We start from the raw sequence: 14,587 nt of genomic DNA on the forward strand, positions 1-14,587 counted from the left end.
GTGTAGGAGTTCAAACAGTGAAGCTTGCCAAATAAGGACGTTTCTAGACATACACACATCACTTTATATATATATACTGTATACGATATAAAATATGTATATATATATATATATATATATATATATCTACGTCTTACGTTGCTTTTTCGATACATTTTTTAACCTTTTATTCTTTTTTTAAAGTTTTTTTTTAACCCCTGAGAATACCATGGACTGCTTTAAGTACAAAATACAACTCTCTGAGAGAACAAAAATTATTTTTTAAAAACAAATTTACAAACAAATTCAAGAACTTAAGAGCGCAGGCCTCTGAAGCCGATTATTACATTGTCATCATTCATCTAACAGGAGAACAGATGCAACAGAGCCATCAGTCGCGAGAGCTTGTCCACGTCAAACGCGGCAGCCATGTTGGTGCCATAAACCTGCTCAACGCTTAGCTGAATAAGCATCTTACTACACCGATATTAATTGCATAGGTACACTTGGGTGATATAAAGTATGAACTCTTGATACCTGTGAACCCTGATGGCCTCACATAGTAACCAGAAATAACTGTGACTTCTTGTTAACCAGCACAGTGAGTCAGTGATTGTTTCATATGAAGGAGACAAGGGTTTTAGGAAACTTAAAGCTACGTAATTGTAATTTCTAAGAGGCCACTGTTAGGTCATGTGATGACAACTGAGCCAGCCAAGACTGGTAGCTGTGGTTGAAAGCTCCAAAAGCCAGTAAGTGGACCTTTTGAGTTGATGTTATTTTTCCAGTTTTGTCTCATAAATTCACCAAAATGCCAAATGAAGAGAGTCTGCAGTGACGGGGAGTGACTTGTGTGTGTCTGTATTTTTACACAAGAAACTTGACTAATGAAGCATTATTGATTCATACCACTGAACTGACTGCGGACATGCAACGACTACACAAAATACAAAAATGGACAGTTAGTTGTTTTGCCACCAGTGTAAAACACTTGGTTTGAATGGGAGTCTGCTAGCAGGCTAATGTTTTATTTTCTGTGTTTTTCCCGATCTCCACGTGTATCTACTGTTGCAGTCAGTTCTCTCGACAAGAGGCAGCGACATGGTGCTCACAGTGTAACCTGGCCAAGCTCTGTTCGTCGATGGCTCTGGACTGCAGTGATCTAGTTAGGTAGGGGTCGGGAGGGGGGGCACAGAACAGTAGGCAGCTCTTTGCACTGATAGTACGGTGTGGCTCTGCTTTGCTAACTGTTGCAGATGCTTTGTTGATTAATGGCAAACGCTGCATTTACATCCTTGTTTCAGGCACTCGACAATTATTAAGGTGACAAGGAGCCCAATGCTGGCTACGCTCTGTAACCCATCCAACGGGATTTCCTTTTGGTTTGATTGTTACAAATCCGATTGAGAAACGACTTGTTGATCTACTTACTGATTGATTGTTTGGTTGAGTGAGAAGGTTGGGGGGTGGGCGGGTGGATTGAGGGGAGGAAGGGGCACAGGGGCAAGCGACAGAAGGCACAGAGTTTCTACGATGATTTTTATCCAAAGATTCAGGCTAAAAAAAAAAAACAACAACTCAGAATTAGGAAGAATTTGAAAGCAGCTGACAAAAGTCAGATGAAATATTTCAACAACGGCTGTGATGTGAGCAAAGGGATTTGCTTATAGTAGTAAGTGTGTCAGTATGTCTGTGTGTTTGTGTCTCTGTGTGACAATCTGAATGAGCATCAGGGTTGGGGTCAATCGATTTGCTTTTTCTTTTAAGTCTGAAGATACATTTGAGAGTGACGGCTTTAGTGTACATTTTACAACTGAGTCAACATGATGAGAATTGAGCCCAACCCTGAATGAGCATCTATTATACACACGAGTGCGTACATTACAGCTCTTACGACTAGCTAGTTGTGCTTTTCAAGGCTGAATACATGTTGTCCCATGTCACCTTCTGTACATATTCAGACCAGCTCTGGTGTGAAATTGTCTTTCCACTGAACATATTCAAGAAAACAAGGACTCATTGGATGCATCTCAGGCCATAAAGACCAGGAGCGAAGCAGACCCTGAAACCAGCTTGAATAATAATAATAATAATAATGCCCCGAAGTGTTTGCTCCCAAGTCTGGCAGATAACACAGACATGAGGCCAGAAATGGGTACTTCAACGCCCAGAAACAAAATGTATCTGAAATACAAAACAAACAAAGACTAACGGTAATGTTTGTTTCCTATTTGTTGAATGTATAGCATCTTGTGGTAAGCTAACGACAAACTACGGTCCGGTGGAGAAGCTTTACTGTACGACAGGCGAGCAGCTACATTCAAATTCACCCCAAAAACAAAGCAGGTAAGAGCTGAAGAGATTTTCCACTGGTAAGTGTGACAGGGATTTGGTTGAACAAAGCCATCCAGCCATGTTTTGTAGACTTCATACTGGGCACAGATGGAGGAACAATTAGCCAGCGGGACTCTGCTTGGATAACTGTTTGTGTGTATGTGTGTTAACTTGAGTCTCAGTTCTTTAGGATGCCAGCACGCTCCTTCTCAGCAGGTCCTCATTCCCAGAATGCAACTGCGGCAAGCGGAGTTTTCGTCCCCCAGAGCGTGTGTCTGTATCACTCTGCTCGCCATCAGAGAAGTACCCGTCAGTCTCGGCAGTGTCCAGCAGGGACGTTTCCTTTCCTGTGAGCGGCAGGTCCACAGACCCCAGCCCTGCTAGGCCTCCACCTCCGCTGAAACCCCGCCCTCTGGATTTACCCTGGCGGGACAGACGGAGCCGCGGGGCCCCGCCACGAAGGATCGCCCCTGTGTCGGGCACTGTGACACCAGGGCTGGAGGCCGGAGTTGGAGATGAGCTTGCGGTGAAAACGGATCCAGCCGCCGAAGCAACACCAATCCCTGTGTGGATGCTGTCCCACGAGCCGTGGTCCTCCGAGATGTGACAGGAATCCATTTTGGAGATGGGTGGCTGCGGCGGGGGGTCCCTGTGCAGGTCAGAGCTCCTGGTCTGGTGGTGATGAATGTGGTGGTGGTGCAGGGCCTTGGAGGAACCCCTGGACCTTTCCCCTCTCCGGCCCACATGGCTGGGCTTTTCCTCCGCCATGCTCGCCCAGAGGCTCTTTGCAGTGGAAGGGCTGCTGGCGGCGGAGGCGGCTGCTGCAGACAGGAGCGTTTGGGGCTGGGTGGGGGTGGTGGATTGCGGGTGACCACGAGCACGGGGTTTGCTGCCCCCTCGCGGTTTCCGGCCCAGCTGGGGTGTTTTCCAGGTGGACTGCATGGAGTTCTCCATCATAAGGTTTAGCAGGCTCTCCTCGCCCTGCAGGAGCTGGATGAGAGGAGAACAAGAGAGGAGGTGAGAAAAGGAAAGAGGCATTGGAGATGAAAGAGGACAAGAATTACAAAGAAAGCCGATGAGAATAAATCAGAAGAGAGGAAAAGAGAGCTGAACCAGTTCCTGTTCAAAGGGTCAACAAAAAACGTTCATGATATATCTGGAAAGTTGCTTGTTGATCAAAACAACAATTAATTTGCCCGTGGCTTGGGTTTGTAATTTTGAAACCTCACATTCTTGCCCGTAATATTTTGGAACAAAAACTCCCCACCCACCACCACCTACCCACATTTCCAACAGCGCAACAGCGGAGGATGTGAGCAACTGATGTCACAACACATTTTGTTGTCAACCTAAAAAATCACATGACAAAGCTGATGTATTCTAACAGCGTTTTACATTGAGACTTTTCTGCTGCATCTCTAAGTTGCTCTTTTGTATTGTAAAAAAGGGATGTTTTATTATTAATGTCAACTACTGTACAGGCCTCTGTAATGTGGGACCTTACTTCACGACCTTTTAAAAATGATTTTCTTCTTAAGGATATTAGGTTTTCATATTTACATCTCATGCTGTTTTATTGAAAAATGGAAAAAAAAATCCAGTTTTGGTTTTTTTTTTGTTCCTGAACACAATGGAGTTATATCATGCATTCTGGTTGGAGCCCCCTGCCAATCAATACACAAACAGAGCACATTCCTGAGGAGAACAGCAGGTCAGCCACAGTGCAGCTCTGCTCTGACCATCAGCTCTCTCATCGAACTGATCAACCCACAACGAGAAGTGAGCAAAAACTCCACACAACTCCAAAACTCCACTCAGATAAAGATTAAATCTAAAAGGTCTTGATCCAGAGTCGTTTTCAAGTGTTTCAAGTGTGGAGAATTGTGACATCTGACAGAAGTGGAGAACTTTATGTGGATGGTTTTCAGTTTGGGAAACTTAATAATGTACTACAATAAAAGGCAAACAGTCTCCTTTTCACTCCTCGGTAATATCAAAGTTACTGTAGTAGATAATAACATCCAGGTTCTAAAACCACAGTGCAAATAGCTCACGTCAAGTTATGCCAAGTTAATTTTAAATATATGGCCCAAAATCACAAATTGTCCTCAAAGGCTTGTTAAATGTGCTATTCGAGCAGTGAGGGGAGCCACTGCAGAAAACAAATGTGTTGACTGTGATAGCGTTATCAACTTAAACACCTAAAACTTACACACTTGACCACAACGTCAGAGGAATGATCATTGAAACACTTTGGTAAATTACTTTTGTGGGCAGTTTACACAGGAGATTTGGATCAATGAGCCTTGAGTGGAGCTTTCTAACCTTCCTACTCTGTCTGCAGCACTTAGACTATTAGTTCCTACTGAAGGCCATGAATATATAGTTTTAATTTAAAAAAAAAAGAAAGAAGTAGTTTAGCAAATGTTACTCAAACAGGAGTAAATGGTCCTTCTGTTGGGGACTATTTTCAGCTGTGGATTAATACACACATTTGGTGTTTCCAATAAGAGGACGGTGTATATGGAATTGACTCAAAATAAACTACAGTGGCCACGTTCATGGTAATGAAGAAACATATCACCTAGTGCAGCAGTGGGGCTCACATGTGAATTTAATAGTTTTTGGACAACAATGGAGCTCTAGGGAACAGAGGAATAAACTCAGGCTTTGGCTACATAGGAAATAGTTGTTTGTAGGATCAATTAATTGTTGGTTTGAGTATTTCCATTTGACTTGTTGACAAGGAGAGAAAAATATAGAATATTGCCGCACCAGACTTGTCATTTAAGCTGTTAACGTCCTCTAATTAGCTCAGGAAACTACTGAAAATCACTCACCCTATTGTGGCATATATCACACAGTACGATGTGTCCACAAGTTAATTCTCTTTTTTTAAGTGTCCGATGTGCTATTAACTTATTCATTAACCCAAACCTGTCATTCACGGTTGCAGCAGTGCTCACTTTTACATGACTGTAAACACTGAACATAACCTCGAGGGAAATTAATTAGATTGAGCAAAAATTTGGACTTAGCACATGTGTGGAAACGTAATGTTCATGTTGGTTTAAATGGAACTTTGTGGTAAATTTCAGTGCACCAACATGCAATAATGGACTTATCTGTGTCTTCTGTCCTTGTACACGACGGGCAGTATCAGCTGTGGCTGATTATGACAGTTACTAAGTTGGTTTACTTCTCGCAAAGATGCCCCGCCTACACATTTTTCTGCTTTTGCAGACATCTGTGTTGTCTGGACTTTGGCGCTTTTGCCCCCTAGTCGACTTTTTGACTTTATGTAACTTTGGATGCCCGTTTTAATCCCGTCTGTAGGCAGGATAGTTCCTTATTTGGCTCCTGGCGCTAGTTTTGTCCACCAGTGAAGTGGATTGGGATTCAGTACAAGAGGTGATGGGCTGTTTGACGCTGATGCTGATTTCAGCTGTTTGAATTTTGCCATGTGCGCTGCCGTTCACTGCCAAGAGCCAGACTGCAGCTCTGTCTAATGTAATCCTCCTCCTCCTTTAACGGGTCTGATCCGTGTGCTGTCTGCATGTATTGGCGCTGAAATGATGTTCAGCTTGCAGATCACTTTTTATTTTGAAAGTATTGAATGAGTGAAAATCCACAATGGAATTCAATCCATTGCTGCGTTATCAAAGTAGCATCTGCTGTATGTATCAGTTATCATAATATTACAGTCAACTCAGAAGTAGCTGAGGCATCACTTTGCAGGCCTCCTGTTGCTGAAGCCCTACCTGGTCGGAGAGCAGGCGGCCACTCTTGTCCCGATGCTGGGCACCCAGAGCCCATTGGCTCAGCATGTCATCAGCGGTGATCTGAACCGACTGGGCGAGCCAGCTGTCGAACAAAGAGTTGTCCAATGGGAAGGACTTTGACAAACCTGAGGGAAGGGGAAGGGACATAAGCAGGGAGGAAGAGATGGATGATACCAAGACAGAGACAGAGGGAGAGAGTGAGCAGGGGCGGCAAAGGGGGGAGAAAAGGCGATGGGAGAGAATTGGTAGGGATGAAGGGAATAAAGAGGGAGAGAAAGACAAAGCAGACAGGTGAGGGGCGCTGCACATTTTTCATAATAAAAAAATACAGAAAAAGTTCTAAAAGCATCAGTCGAGTTGGAGGGAATTGTCTCTCAACTGAAGGCAAGAAGTAAAGGCATAAAAAGAGCGAGAACACCAAGGCTTTTCAGACTGCAATGCAAGACTTTTGTGCCAAACCTTAAAGAAAATGACCATTTGAAAAGTGAATTTTATGTTTTAAAAGACATAAGGGCAAAAATTCAGAGAAAAAAAGTAGCTTTAACAAAAGGTAGTTGGTGTCCCTGACAACGTGCAGTAGTAGGTGGTAGTGAGTCTGACTTTTTTCTGTAGTTTTACATTGCATTTCACCATTTTTCATCATGGTGAATTGTTGTGTTTGTGCAGGTTGCACAAACTCCAGCCTGTCAAGACATTTAGTCCACAGCTACTAACAGGAGAAGCACCGGAGTATTATGTTCCTGCCAATATGACGGAGTTTGGGACGGGATGTCGAAGGCAGGAAAAATCTAGTTTCTACATGGAGTCTCCAACCTGCAAGTTGCACTTCAAATCCAACAATTCTGTTAAATACAGGGTTTGCTTCAATTCACTCAGTCAGTTCACTCCATTCAAAAGTGACACTTCAATTCAAATAGTAACGTTTGGGCTTGGATTTTTTTTTTCTTTAAAAACTGGTAATGAAACAAGTTTTTTTTTTCACAAGAACACATTCACAATTCTTGAATGTTAAAGACAAGCCAACACAACATAATGCAAAGCTGTTTGACGGACAAAACCTGCTAAGTCTCGCCAAAAAAGGATGCATATGATGACATGAATACACAGACAGTAAGGATAGCATAACGCATCCAAATAGCAACATCCAGTTCTGTGCCATGTGTGTCATCAATCAAAAACGTAATGCACCTTCTCCAAACTGATGTTAATCTCTCACACAGCTCCTCTAAGTGTTTTCTATTTTTGCCTCAACACAATCCTAAATGTAAACACAGAGCCTACTGTAGGTCTGTCAGAAAGAGGAAAAAAAACAACCTGACACAGTGACATTTACAGTATGTAGTGATAAGCTTCAAATCCAAACATGCTGTTTCTGTTGCTTCATTAATATTGAACATATAAACTCATTTAACAGCAGAAAAATCCTGTTTCTTGTCTCTGTCCCAACACTGTGGGGTGTGTGTGTGTATATATGTGTGTGTAATTAGGAGATTTACATAGCTCCTTTTCTACTATTGTATTGCTGTGAAAGTGCTGCCAAAGCACTGCGTGTCTGTCTATGGCATTACACACAAACGTATACGTACACACAGAAGAGGGTTTCCACATTTTGCCTTGCCAGTCTTTCACTCCTCACATCTTTACATCCTCTAACACTCTGAGGTAGAAGAGCTGGGGTTAGGGGTGGTTTGATAGCATTTCATTGCATCATAATCCAGTATTGTTTTTTCTAAAACCCTATCAAATTCATTTAGCTTTCGACAAATTTAAGTAACAAAAGTTAGAAATAATTAAAACTCAGGTTTTGGCAGATAGATTACATGTTTGATATTTAGCTACTGTAACCGACTACCTGAATGTTTTGCTCATTGCTGATAAAAAAAAGAGAGAGAGGAGATTATAATGTTTTGTTCTTTTAGATGATAGATGATAAAACTGTCAAAAAATGACATGAACCCTGATTTGATAAGAATCTGAGCTTGTAGTTTCTTACAAAGAGGATGTTCACCGAAAGTGGCACGATAACAGCGAGACCACCACACGAGATCACAATTTTGGACTTACTTACTTTTGCATTTTAATTTTAGGTATCTTAAGTATTTTAAGTGTCACCCGTAACACATACGAGCAACCACAGAAACCCTTTTGAAACTGCCAAGTCTAAAACTTTAAATCAGTGCTTCAAGCGTGTAGACAAAGAACAATTGCAGCTATTTCCCCTGGTGAAGAATCAATTTTTGTGTGAAAGAAAAACAAATTTAATAATAACTCGAAACCAAGAACTATGTGCAAAGGAAAATGTTCTTTGTTGGTATAACGGCAGGCAAAATTTAATGTGCAGTAAAATCAAAATGACCTTAGACTCCAGACGGCATATCATCTAGTGAATGGAAAAATAATGAAATTTAGTGTTCTTACTTAGCCATTAGCCAACAACCATTAACCTCTGCACGAGAACACTGGGAGTCTATCACATCCACTTTGGGGAACAACTGTCAATTAAGCCACAGGGCCATATAAATATCAGCAGAGATAATATGTTGACAAAAAACTTGCACACAAACACATTATGAAAAACACAGACAAGTGCGTGCAGACGTTTCTGGTCTGAGCTTCTTTCTCTCTTTCTGTCTTTCCAACCTCCCTGTAAATCTTCAGTGCCTATAATGATCTGCTTTGCAGGACGGCAGGAGGTGCTGTTAGGGTGGCTTTAACACCAGCTGTACACCACACACACACACACACACACACACACACACACAGCGAGCCGACCGTTTCCATGACGCAGCATGTCTCTGCAGGAGTCGAGAGAGCTCTGAGGGAGGGAATAGGTGACAGAGGGGGAAAAAAGAGGCAGTGAAGAAGTGTGAGGAAGACAGGAGGGATTGATAGAGGAGAGGAGAGTGGAGCAGAGTTCAGAGAGGAAAGACGGAGAGAAACCTACAACATGCCAGTCTGTATGTAGCTGATGTATGTTCAAATGATATTACATGCTGTGCATCCTGACATTTTTACTATACTTTACATCTGGAAAAATACAGAGACAAGACTAAGAGCCTACAGCCATGCTAGCAGCTCTGTGAGGCTGTACTGAGACACAGCAGAGCTTTGAGCTAAATGCTAACATGATGATGTTCAGGAGGTATCATGTTTACCCTGTTCACCATCTTAGTTTAGCGTGTTAGCATGCTAACGTTTGCCAATTAGCCCTAAACACTGAGGCTGATGGGAATGTCATTCGTTTTGCAGGTATTTGGTCATAAACCAAGGGACTAGATGAATAAAACATTTGACCTGATGATGGTGATTGATTGAAAAGTCACAGAATCACTAGTTTTGCTTCAGCTCATCATGAAGGGAACATGAATGAAAAGCACCAAGAGTAAAAAGTCAGAGGAGGTGCTTTGCAGAATAATGGGTGGGGTTTTATTTACCCCCCCAACCCTAACGCTAACCCTATTTTATTAATTGTTTACTAAAAGTGTTTAGCTATCATCCACTTTTTCCCACATTTTTAACATAGTGAAAGTGTCCCACAAAACTAAAAAACTAAAAAAGTCTTATCCTTGTCTTTTTCATGCTTCTTTATTCATATGTGGGACGATGATATTAAAATCAGGAATGGGATCCTAAAGGGTGGGTATATATTTATATATAAATATAAATATGTGTCAGTTATGTTTGGGGGAAGGGAAATATATTACTTTATAAGGAGAAAAAAAGAGAGAGAGGAAAATGTCTTTCTTTGTGAAATTGCTCTTTTTGTATTTAACCCAATTTAAATAAAATAAACAAATAAAAATATATTACAGAAATATACTAATAACAGTAAATTTTAGCTTTTTTTCCAGCTTAAAAATGTTGGAGGAACCAAATATTTATTTCCAGAGGAAGCCTACTGATTGGGGAGCTGTATCTTTTAAACCAGATGACGACACAGACTCCTCCTCCTTCTTCAGCTACAGCTAACACGTTGAACTAATGGGATACTGTAGGCTAATGCTAATGTATCAAAAGGTTCTGGTGCCGTTAAAGCTATCGAAAGCCCTTGTTCTGGGCTTTTTTTTTGCGTCACAACAATAGTTTGGGGAACAGCCAGCCTCGATGCCAGAGCACACTTGTCTCACAGCAACAAGAAGCGCCAGGATGGCGTTACAGAACAGCTGATGTTGTAGCAGCGAGCAATGATTCGCTAGCCAGCAATACTAAGGCAGTGCAGGGTAAGGAATGCACTAGAAGCAGGACGGGGCCAAGACCAGGCCTGTGCATGAGAGAGAGAGAGAGAGAGAGAGAGAGAGAGAGAGAGAGAGAGAGAGAGAGAGAGAGAGAGTGTGTTGCTAGGTCTAAAGCCCTCACTACAGTCTGATGATTGTTCTCGAGTGCCAACCGTCTGCCTGGTAACCCCGCCACAAAGATAGAGACAGAAACAGAGAAAAGTAAAGGTGCAGGAGGAGCAACAGAGCGATCAAGAGACCCATCAGAGCGATGAGGGAGAGACGAGAAGTGCAGCAGGCAGAAAAAAAGCAAACTAAATACCCAAATACAGGAGTGAAATCACAGAAGAAGACACAATAATGGCAACCAGAATGAAAAAATCTCAAACAAAAGGGACGTTTTACGTGTCTACCCCTCTCTTACCATACTGTGTCAAAATTATCTCACACTATTCCAATCTGCAATTCTCATTATCTTTCTGACCACCAGTTTTTCTTTGCTCCACTTCAGCTTAATGCTAAAGGAACAATCCACCCTAATACTCATTTAAAATGGTTAAAAAACATACAGGCATTGTGCAACCTGGGATTTCTGAGCCTGTTAAGTATTCGTTCAGAATGAAAGAGCACAGGCATCTTTCTAGAGATGCTGTCCTGCACTGAAATTCAACAATAATACAGAGTGAAAGCCATCACGCAGGACACAAAGGCACATACTTCCTCAGTAACAACAGCCTGAAAACACCAGAATGCACTGCAGCCAAGACTGAGAGTGCTTTGAGTGACGAGCACTTTTCTTACTTGTTACCAGTGTGAAGAACTTAAGGCTCTTTTGCTTTTACTGTCACCTCCAGGCACAAAAGTTAGTTGTTAGTAGTTAAAGGGAGTCACAACAAAAAGGCAGATTATTACCTTTGATGCAAAATACCTCTCAAATGCATGCAATGTCACTGCATAATGAACAGTGTGAGAGGGAATCAAGACTACATAAACAAAACAAAACTTAACGATGCCAGACATTTAAGTAGACTTGTCTCTTGTTGGGTGGCTCTCTGGGACTGACAATCATTAAGATTATTTTTTCAAACCTTTCAAAACCCCCTCCATCCTACAACGTCATTCACAAGTTTAGTACTACTGAACCTGATGTCTCTTGAACCTGACCTCCTTTTTGAATCACTACAAGTACAATGGGTTGCTACTGCCCTCCGATCAGGCTGCAGTGCAGTTCAACACAGGTCCTAATGTTTCACCTCTGATCCCAGGATTGAGGTTCTTTGTTTGGGCAGGTCACCATGGAAAGCCCAGGGCTTTACACTGGCCTGTGTGGACATAAACACTAGAGTTTAAAGATATGGGATCAGGCTAAAAAGTAGCGTCTTGCTGCCCTTTCTGGTTGAATGCTGTGGCTGTGTGTGGTCAGAGTTACTCTTTAAGCCAAAAGTTTGTCTTCACTTAGCTTTCATTAGGTGTCATCAGTAGAAAATCACATTATTAGATGGTCCACTGGAATCAGTTACTGTACTGAATAAACTGAGCAGGTATTTGAACTCAGCACTTTCAGAATTATGTTCTATTTAATTTATACAATGGCTAATTTAAAAAACGTTGTATGCCGGGTTTTGTTGACGGAGAGGCAACAAGTCACTTCCTCATCTAAAAAACTCCCTACAGTTTGCCAGTTTATGTTTTCCAGTAAATGTAAATTCGTCTAGCATCACTCAAACATGCAGATTAGATTGGATTACATTTTTTGACTGAAATTTGTAATGGATCTCAGTTTTAGGGATGAAACTCGTCGGTGCCTATGAGCGTGACACCAGGAAGATTTCAAAACAATCTCCCTTTTCCAAATCACCACTGGCATATGGGCCCCACTAATAAACAGTGGGGATTGGGGACAGTACATCTGAGAAGGAGTTCTGGTACATATCTGTCTTCTTGATCCCAGAACACTAAGAGGAAGACAAAGCCCGGGGAGTCAGGACCAGACCCGACAGAGAACAGATGGCCTGACACACAAACGCACACACTGAGACTGTGAGATATGAACACATACGGCATGCAAAAACAAACACACAGATGACACACTGAGACAGGAACGATATATATACACTGGCAAAGGAAAGCATACATGCACACACACAAATGCAGACAAATGATACGGTCGCACACGACAAAAGCACACCACATACGCAGAAGGGCTTGTTTGTCATGGAAACACAACGTGAGTGATGATTTCCCAGCATCTATTCAACATCAAGTTGCAGTCCTTATCCCTCATCAGTCAGATGGAAAGACTGAGGCAGAGAAAGAGAAGAAAGATAAACAGAAAGGGGGAGTGTTATAACACAGAGCTAGAGAGAGAGATAAGAGACAGATTCACAGTGAAAAACGGGAAAACTGAAAGAGATAAACAGAAAAAGAAGAGGGAGATAATATCAGAACAGGAAGCAAGTGAGGCAGAGCCAAACTACTCTCCTGTCCTGTGTTATCATCTGTTTATTGATCATATTCACTTCAACAGGAAAACAGTGTTTGGCTCTGCGACGCTCAGCTCTGGTTAAATAAGGAAATGAGAGACAATCCTGCGTCATCTCTGATAGTCACTTTGTGTGTGGGTGCAAAGCTCAAAACAGCTCTGCCAGATTGTATCTTGATTGTGCTGTAAGATACAAACACACATATAACACACACACATTATATATACAGCATATTATGCTGTATATATGTACTAGAGTTTGCTCAGAACAGATGTTTAATGACTGACACTGATATAAGATTATAAATATTCTAAATGTTCAAAGTTGACCATTTCTATTCCAAAGAAATCCCTCAAAAGTTTAAATAATTCAGTATTCAGTAATTCAGCATTACTCCTGTCAAGGTGAAATTCCCTCTAAACCTCATTAAGAGCATCACAGGGCTCAGAAACTCTCCAGTAAACCCATTATAATGACATTTTTCAAAGTCGGTTTTAACAGAAAATTCTAATTTTTGTAGTTTTAACCATCATTCCTATTGGCAATGGTAACATTTTACTATTTTACAGAGAACACAGTGACTAGAACCATTAGGAGAAGTAACATGAGTGGTCAGACAGACAAATTACAGCACAGTAAACACTGATTTGGTAATTAGCAGGTCACAAGACATCTAGGTTAAAATTAGATTTAATAGTGAAATGTTTTTGGATGTGTAGGTTACATACAACCACTGTTTCAACATAATTTCAACGACTATATTTAAGTGTGAACTACATGTTGTTAAAAGTTATCTGTAACATACACATCTTTCAATTAAACTGGGACCAGTTTTAAACCAAACATCTAGACAGCTTTTGACCTTTCGAATTGCTGCTTACTGGGGAGTTTAACTGTAGGTTTCTGCACCAGAAACGTCCAGTGCTGTTGTACAAATGTGTATGCACACAACTGCAGTAAGTAAGAGTTGCACCTGCAAATTGCTGTTCAACATTTAATGGATACTTGAATGTATTTTGTGTACTTTGCACGCCATCAGCCAAGAGGAGCACAAAACCACAGCACTAGCAAACAAGCTGGCCAACCAACACACATTGAATCAAAACATCCAGCCAACACCGATCAGATGAAAAAAACCAAACAATTTAATAATACAATAAAACAGTGCCCCATTTTCTGAACCATTAATTCATTTTGAATCGAGAATCGCTTCTGATTCAAACTGTGAGCTCCCCAAAGATTCCCTAATAGCCAATAGGAATGAGGGATAAAATGACAAAAATTAACCCCATGTTGCTCAAAAGTGGAACGGCCTTTTGAGACAGCAGGACCCATTTGAAGTGTTCTGAAACTGCTCTGTAAAATCACAGGTCTAACTCCAGTAACGTACACACCACTACTTCACATTCATGCAGGAGATTCAAGCTAACAAACCTTCTACTTACAAGCGTGTTTCTCAAAACTCTGCAGCTGACACACAAAGCCAAGACCGAAAACCGAATCTTTGCGGACGTATGGCTGGGTTTTATGTTACAGAAATGTTAACAATAGAGTGAGGTTAAGCTTGGCTGTATATAATTCCTACCAAAATGCTCTAATCCCACAAAGGCAGAGCCCATTTCGTTATCGACAGAGCAGCTCCAGGTTTCATCCTTTGATGGCAGCATGAAGTCTTTGTTGGGTGGTTTTTGTAGCTTTGAGCAACGTTCTGTCATGTTCGTTTTCTGAGATCACAGGAAGGAACTCCTCACATTTTACATGTTGCTTTAGTGCCGCTGTCAGTGTGCCAAGACGT

The 14,587-nt window shown here is 41.6% G+C and overlaps 1 protein-coding gene across 1 annotated transcript in view; it reads right to left on the reverse strand.

Annotated features, from left to right (window-relative positions):
• Positions 1 to 2,267: 2,267 nt before the first annotated feature.
• Positions 2,268 to 14,587, reverse strand: part of jade2 (jade family PHD finger 2) — a 157,929-nt gene continuing 145,609 nt past the window's right edge. The window contains exons 13-14 of the mRNA XM_070917199.1: positions 6,075 to 6,220; positions 2,268 to 3,303 (exon numbers count right to left, since the gene is read on the reverse strand). Coding sequence (XP_070773300.1) covers positions 2,500 to 3,303; positions 6,075 to 6,220 — 950 coding nt within the window. The 3' untranslated portion in view covers positions 2,268 to 2,499. The remainder of the gene's footprint in view (positions 3,304 to 6,074; positions 6,221 to 14,587) is intronic.

Source organism: Enoplosus armatus, chromosome 13, assembly GCF_043641665.1.
Source record: "Enoplosus armatus isolate fEnoArm2 chromosome 13, fEnoArm2.hap1, whole genome shotgun sequence".
Classification (NCBI taxonomy): Eukaryota; Metazoa; Chordata; class Actinopteri; order Centrarchiformes; family Enoplosidae; genus Enoplosus; species Enoplosus armatus.